Source organism: Dipteris shenzhenensis, chromosome 3, assembly GCF_047967505.1.
Source record: "Dipteris shenzhenensis isolate YYH24624 ecotype China chromosome 3, Dip_SZ_1.0, whole genome shotgun sequence".
In the NCBI taxonomy this organism is placed as follows: Eukaryota; Viridiplantae; Streptophyta; class Polypodiopsida; order Gleicheniales; family Dipteridaceae; genus Dipteris; species Dipteris shenzhenensis.
The window spans coordinates 28,432,254-28,440,060 of NC_141598.1; the positions used below are offsets into that span (position 1 = coordinate 28,432,254).

Genomic DNA, 7,807 nt, shown 5'->3' on the forward strand with positions numbered 1-7,807 from the left:
CGTCGCTATATAGCAACACTGTTAATCGTCACTATATAGCGACACTGGTAAACGTCGCTATATAGCGACGATTAACAGAAGTAAAAAAAAAGGGTTAGTGGGGCTAAACAGGGCTTCCTTTTGGCCCTGTTTAGCCCCACTAATCCTTTTTTTTTTTTTGTAATTACAAAAGAAAGTTTTCTATAACAAAATTTCCCTTGCTTGGAGGATGATACAAAATTGTTCTTGTGAACGATGAGGAAGAAATGCATATACATATACAACTGTGTTTGTAACAAAATTACCCTGTGAAAGGGCGATACAAAATTGCTCAAACGAGCGGATATACAATGAGCTACTACCACTACTAATCCGAATCCGAATCCGAATCGTCTTGATGGCCTGTTCCTTGGTCCTCGACACCTGCGTCTTCTCCCTCGTCCCCGACACCTGCGTCTTCTCCCTCGTCCTCAGCACCTGCGTCCGATCCTTGCCCCTGTTGATCGCTCGTCTCTGATGATGGGACGCTTGAGCTTTGACCCTAAGAGTGAACCATATAAATCAAAAATTAGATTGGAACTTAAATTAAAAAGTGAGATTACAAGTAGGAGTAAACTTATACCGTGCGAGCAGCCACCTCAGCCCAATCGACTGTCGCTCCCATTGCCTCTTGCTCAATGAACCACGGCCTTGTTCCTATCCGAAATGCGCGCCGCGTCTCTGCATCCGTAGGAAGCCGACCCATCGCAGCTTGCTGAGGATCCAATTTACGAGAGTTAGAGTTAGCTAAAGTGCATGTAATATGTAAGTAAAACAAATAGAACAATACATTAAATGGGAAGAAGTAGACTTACCACGGTTGCCTCGAACGCATACCGTCCGCCTGCACCAAAGTGCGAAGTACCTACGACGTCCAGCCGTCTCTTCGCAGCCCTCCTTTGACCCTCGAACATTTCGGGATGGTCCCTATGTTGCTTCTTGAAGTACTTCCAATCAGCTTTGTCTGCCCAGCTGGGTTTAGCCAACCCCTTTGTAATGGAAGTACGCAAGGTTGATCTGCGATGCTTTAGGACCAAACCCATGCGCTCGAGCATATAATTGCTATTAAACTCCACATTTGGCGGATTAGGATATCTTTGTTTTAACTCATCGATCACCGCCTGCTTCTTTTGGGCATCTTGATACCGCCAATCGATATTTATGCCGCTCTTGAAGTGATGACTCATCAACCTCCTCATGGCAGCCATCACTGCTTTGCCCTTTTTGTCTTCTATTATCTCTCCGGCAGATGTGATTTGATAGGAGAGATCCCCTGATGAGTAAGGGGGACTGACGGTAGCAGAGTCTGAAGGAGTGGAAGCTGCGCGACCGCTTCCGGATCGAGGAGTAGCTGTGGGAGTAGGAGAGGGAAAGGGACCTGACTGATACTGTGTCTCTGGACCAAGTGGAGACCTAAAGGAGCGTGAGTGTGCTGACTCGTCTACATCTCCTGAGTCAGCACAACATGAGCCGCCCATCCTACTCTTCCTTCCCTTGCGGGAGGCATGCGCAGGTGATGATCCCGCGGTCGAAGGGGCGCGAGGGGATGGCTGGGCAGTACGTCCACCCGTCGGTGTAGGGGAAGGAATTGCAGAGGTCCTCTGAGAGAGCAGAGAGAAGAATCTCACTGCCTCCTCATCGCTCATCTGCGCTACAAACTCGTCGGGAGTCCCGACAAAGCCATGCGCGGCTAGCAAAGGAGTCCCTTGAGGGGTAGTCGCAGTGCTACGTGGAAGAGGGGTCGGACCAAGGGTAGTCGCAGTGCTAGGACCGAGAGGAGTCGGACCAGGGGTACTCCTCGGGGTAGTCGCCTAAGAGGAATCAAAGTCCTCTGGAGCATATAGATCGTGATCTCTCCTCCTGCGAGGCTGTCCGTACTCGTCCGATGAGCGACGTGATCCCATGTCTAACATAGACACAAACACGAAAACAGAAAACAAAAAACAAACATGAGCATTCTCATAGGCATAGGCATAGGCAAGAAGAAAGAAGAGGGAAATGAAAGAAGAGGGAAAGGAAAGAGGGAAAGAAGAGGGAAAGATAAGAGGGAAAGAAGATGTAAAGGAAAGAAAAGAATGAGAGTGAGGAAATAGAGAATGAGAGAAGGGGGAAATAGAGAAGGGGAAAGAGATGAGGGAAAATAGAGAAGGAGAGAAGGGGGAAATGAGAGAAGGGGGAAATGAGAGAAGGGGGAAATAGAGTGGGAAAAGGAGAATGAGCTTATGCAGAAATAGAGAATGAGCTTATGCTTCTCTCATTCTCTATTTCCGCATAAGCTCATGCTTATGCTCATGCGGAAAAAGAGAAGGAGCTTATGCTCATGCGGAAAAAGAGAATGAGAGAAGCATAAGCTTCTCCCTTTCTCTATTTCCGCATAAGCTCATGCGGAAACAAGCATAAGCTCATGCTCATGCATGAGCATAAGCATGAGCTTATGCTCATGCGGAAAAAGAGAAGGAGCTTATGCTCATGCGGAAAAAGAGAAAGAGCTTATGCGGAAAAAGAGAATGAGAGAAGCATAAGCTTCTCTCATTCTCTATTTCCGCATAAGCTCATGCAGAAACAAGCATAAGCTCATGCTCATGCGGAAAAAGAGAAGGAGCTTATGCTCATGCGGAAAAAGAGAAAGAGCTTATGCGGAAAAAGAGAATGAGAGAAGCATAAGCTTCTCTCATTCTCTATTTCTGCATAAGCTCATGCGGAAACTTACGCATAAGCTCATGCTCATGCATGAGCATAAGCATGAGTTTATGCTCATGCTTATGCTTAAGCATAAGCATAAGCATAAACACATGCTTATGCTCATGCGAAAAAAGAGAAGGAGCTTATGCTCATGCGGAAAAAGAGAAGGAGCTTATGCTCATGCGAAAAAAGAGAAAGAGCTTATGCGGAAAAAGAGAATGAGAGAAGCATAAGCTTCTCCCTTCTCTATTTTCGCATAAGCTCATGCAGAAACAAGCATAAGCTCATGCTCATGCATGAGCATAAGCATGAGCTTATGCTTATGCATAAGCATAAGCATAAGCATAAGCTCATGCTTATGCTCATGCGGAAAAAGAGAAGGAGCTTATGCTCATGCGGAAAAAGAGAATGAGAGAAGCATAAGCTTCTCCCTTTCTCTATTTCCGCATAAGCTCATGCGGAAACAAGCATAAGCTCATGCTCATGCGGAAAAAGAGAAGGAGCTTATGCTCATGCGGAAAAAGAGAAAGAGCTTATGCAGAAAAAGAGAATGAGAGAAGCATAAGCTTCTCTCATTCTCTATTTCCGCATAAGCTCATGCGGAAACTTACGCATAAGCTCATGCTCATGCATGAGCATAAGCATGAGTTTATGCTCATGCTTATGCTTAAGCATAAGCATAAGCATAAACACATGCTTATGCTCATGCGAAAAAAGAGAAGGAGCTTATGCTCATGCGGAAAAAGAGAAGGAGCTTATGCTCATGCGGAAAAAGAGAAAGAGCTTATGCGGAAAAAGAGAATGAGAGAAGCATAAGCTTCTCCCTTTCTCTATTTCCGCATAAGCTCATGCGGAAACAAGCATAAGCTCATGCTCATGCATGAGCATAAGCATGAGCTTATGCTTATGCTTATGCATAAGCATAAGCATAAGCATAAGCTCATGCTTATGCTCATGCGGAAAAAGAGAAGGAGCTTATGCTCATGCGGAAAAAGAGAATGAGAGAAGCATAAGCTTCTCCCTTTCTCTATTTCCGCATAAGCTCATGCGGAAACAAGCATAAGCTCATGCTCATGCATGAGCATAAGCATGAGCTTATGCTTATGCTTATGCATAAGCATAAGCATAAGCATAAGCTCATGCTTATGCTCATGCGGAAAAAGAGAAGGAGCTTATGCTCATGTGGAAAAAGAGAAAGAGCTTATGCGGAAAAAGAGAATGAGAGAAGCATAAGCTTCTCTCATTCTCTTTTTCCGCATGAGCTCATGCTTATGCTTAAGCATAAGCTCATGCTCATGCATGAGCATAAGCATGAGCTTATGCTTATGCTTATGCGGAAGCATGAGCTTATGCATGAGCTTATGCTTATGCTTATGCTTATGCATAAGCATAAGCATAAGCATAAGCTCATGCTTATGCTCATGCGGAAAAAGAGAATGAGAGAAGCATAAGCTTCTCTCATTCTCTTTTTCCGCATGAGCTCATGCTTATGCTTAAGCATAAGCTCATGCTCATGCATGAGCATAAGCATGAGCTTATGCTTATGCGGAAGCATGAGCTTATGCATGAGCTTATGCTCATGCGGAAAAAGAAAATGAGAGAAGCATAAGCTTCTCCCTTTCTCTATTTCCGCATAAGCTCATGCGGAAACAAGCATAAGCTCATGCTCATGCGGAAAAAGAGAAGGAGCTTATGCTCATGCGGGAAAAGAGAAAGAGCTTATGCGGAAAAAGAGAATGAGAGAAGCATAAGCTTCTCTCATTCTCTATTTCCGCATAAGGTCATGCTTATGCTTAAGCATAAGCTCATGCTCATGCATGAGCATAAGCATGAGCTTATGCTTATGCTTATGCTTATGCGGAAGCATGAGCATATGCATGAGCTTATGCTTATGCTTATGCTTATGCATAAGCATAAGCATAAGCATAAGCTCATGCTTATGCTCATGCGAAAAAAGAGAATGAGAGAAGCATAAGCTTCTCCCTTTCTCTATTTCCGCATAAGCTCATGCGGAACAAGCATAAGCTCATGCTCATGCGGAAAAAGAGAAGGAGCTTATGCTCATGCGGAAAAAGAGAATTGTACACTGTAGAAATGGGATTCATGTAACCACACAGCATTCTGTTTTTTTTAATTTAAAAATTTGCAAGTGCGTCTTTCTTTTTTTTAAAAACTTTATGTAGAGCATCTATTAGCATGTCTAATAGCGCATCTATGGGTGCATCTCTCTGTTATATAGATGTGCCTATAGATGCGGGTCTGCAGACGCACTAATAGATGCGCCTGTCACTTTTTCTTTAAATTCAGTAAACGTGTCTATGGATGCATTGTGTTGTTGTGAAACGAAAGTTCTCACATCATCCTACCTCAAATCTACACTCTTGGTCTTGATACTCAAACTCTATTGAATCTCGTTTAGTACTGTCCAATCCCATCATCGCCTTCTTGAACACATGGTTTGATCTATGCTATATTTTCACTAAGCAATTTTGTAAACTCACCCACACACAAGCAGGTTTCCCCTCAAATCCCGTATACATTATTTTGGTATCGTGATTGATATAATCTCTTAGTTCCTTTAAGTGATCACAATCTAAAGGTTGCTCTTGCAGTAGATAATTATTAATGACCTCTCCCATGCATGTGAATGCATAGATGAATATTTTAAATAACTTCCTCTTACAATTTGAATTTTTCCATTTGACATCATCCTCACTAAAGAAACAAAAAAATCACAGCGAGAGTTAAGAGATTACAGATGGTCTTCATTTATTACCTATCACAAGAAGTATGCAGTAATAGGCAGTTTAGTTCATTCAAAACAATATGCCTTTTCTATCATCTAGTTTATGCTGGAGGGATGGTGGGGTAGTGGGGTTTTGCATAGTACACATAGAAAGACACCCTCAGGTCCATTACTTTTATCCAACTAAAACAAGCACCGATGAAATATGTTATGTTGTGGACACTTTTAGAAAACTAAATTGTATCCTCACGTTACATAGTGGTACAATAAAATAATCTCATAGGCATGTACTAACTTTATATTATGTACACCCTACATTATAGAGCCCACAATGTGAGTGGGGGGACATAAATCAACGTTTTAATGTTTAAACATTAAATAAAGCTTCTTGTCTTTCATTTTTTCAATTGAGAACTTGTACACATTGAAGAGTCCTTGAAACTTGACATATATATATTACTCTTTATATCAGTGTTATTGTAATGTAATTCATGTGCGTAAGGACTCGATCACGTGAAACATGACTTTTAGGTTTCTTTTATCGAAAATGTGGCTGGATAAAGTTGTCATATGATGCCTATTCCATCGTTGGTAATGATTTCGGATTCGTATATCTGCCTTCCATTTAAGTCTTGGATGGGCCGTGCATTTGGGAACTGCAAAGCATGGTAATAGTTACGGATTTGAGGCATCCCGCGACACAGTGACAGTAACACTGAAGCTAGAGAGACGTAGCTAGAAATTTCAGTCACGCTTGTGAAAAAAGCAAACAGAACGTACCAATCCAGTTTTTCCAAGTGTGTCAACTTGTTCGTCTGCCACAGTTCGTATCTGCAATGCAATTAACTTAAGCTTTTCAATCTTTCGGCAGGTTTGCATCATCGATATTGCTTAGACACAGAGATTTTGATAATTAGTAACTGAAAGGAAAATGTGTAGTACCTTCTTCATGATTATCCACGAAACCTCCTCGGTGCAAGGAGGGGTTGTGAGGGACCCCGTGTAATGGTAGTAGAGGTTGCCCAAGTCCATGCTATTGATGGTCGTATTTCCGATGTCGAATTCTGTCTCTCTAGTCTCAATAAGCTGGGGAAGCTTTTCGAGTGTCTGTTGACATGTAACAACTTATTCGATTGTGTTGGTTGTAATTCTCTCCCTCGGACGATTGCATGAAGGACTAAAGCTAATGCGTTGCATCTGATGCCAGGTTTAAATTACCTGCGCCAGAAAGTCATCCTCTTCTCCACGTACGTACAGGACAGCAACTACCGCTAGCCTGTTGTCAAGACTTCGATGTACCATATGCATTTCGAGGGGGAATCTGCAGAGGTAACGAAAACTTTTAGTATGGTGATGCAGAAGGGAAAAGGTGGGAGAGAGAGGAGGATGAATGAGGGTACCTGGAACCGTTTATAGTGTGTTCACTTGGTAAATGCAGGTGGAAGTGGTCGAGCTTGTACTCAACGCCCGCGAAATTATAAAGGCCTCCACCGTCTTCCGTCCACTGAACCTGCCATTCATCGTAATTCTGTCAAATATAAGGAGGAGCTAGCAGCTGATTCCAGAAGCTGTAAAAAGCTCCGCAATCCAAACCCGAGGCTGCGTTGGAAAAATTCGAACTATCGTAAAGAGCAGTACCGCAACGTCGTGCTCCCTTATTTGAAGCAGAGCGTTCCCGCTGGAGTAGCTGAGTTCCACGCCTGGGATAACGTCGCTGACGACGTCTTCTACGACAATGTCAATGGGAGACTGGGATACTCCTATGCTGCACGAAATCCATTCTGGCTGGAGCTCGCCCCAGTGGGCTGGGCCGAGGGGACCGTCGCAGCTGTAGTCGAACTGGCCGTCGGCGGCACCATCTGGGATGGCAAAAGTGAAGGAAATGCGACTACGTAAGACGTATATAATGGGATGGAAAAGAGGAAGTGTAGGTGATATGTTCGAGATTACCTCCGGCAAAGACTATGGAGCAAAGGAGGAGGAGACAAAGAACAACGCCCATGGTAAGAGATCGAGGAAGAAGAACAAAGAGCTTAAGACCCAAAAAGCTTGAGAGAACTCGAAGGCTCACATGCCATTAAATAGGTGAAGGGGTAGAGGAAGCCCACCATTTTTTTGTCCTTGATGTTTTTTCCCCACAAGCACACAGACCTTATTTTCTTTTATTTCTAAGTTCCTTTTCCGAAGGGTAAAAATTCCTAGCCTTACTTTCCCTTAAAGTCTCCGACCTAGTTGTTTTCCTTATAAAGAAGTCATGTATTATACTCTATCATTATCTAGAAGTATACCATAAAGATTATAAGTGCATTCAAGAATTAATTAAAACCACATAATTATATGCAATTTTCAATAAACTTTTAC

At 43.0% G+C, this 7,807-nt stretch overlaps 1 protein-coding gene across 1 annotated transcript; it reads right to left on the reverse strand.

Annotated features, from left to right (window-relative positions):
* Positions 1-5,798: 5,798 nt before the first annotated feature.
* LOC147903610 (alpha carbonic anhydrase 7-like) lies at positions 5,799-7,480 on the reverse strand. Its single transcript, XM_087372533.1, has 7 exons — positions 7,397-7,480; positions 7,085-7,305; positions 6,847-6,956; positions 6,665-6,767; positions 6,389-6,553; positions 6,227-6,277; positions 5,799-6,102 (listed from the first exon to the last, which is right to left on the reverse strand). Exons 1-7 carry the CDS (start codon positions 7,446-7,448, stop codon positions 6,013-6,015), a joined length of 792 nt encoding a protein of 263 aa, XP_087228659.1. The 5' UTR covers positions 7,449-7,480; the 3' UTR covers positions 5,799-6,012.
* Between the last annotated feature and the right edge of the window lie 327 nt (positions 7,481-7,807).

Coding starts and splice junctions, on each gene's coding strand:
- LOC147903610 (XM_087372533.1), bottom strand. CDS start 7,448: ATGGGCGTTGTTCTTTGTCTCCTCCTCCTTTGCTCCATAGTCTTTGCC. Junction 7,306..7,396: donor CTCCATAGTCTTTGCCGGAG/GTAATCTCGAAC, acceptor TTGCCATCCCAG/ATGGTGCCGCCGACGGCCAG. Junction 6,278..6,388: donor CGTGGATAATCATGAAGAAG/GTACTACACATT, acceptor ATTGCATTGCAG/ATACGAACTGTGGCAGACGA.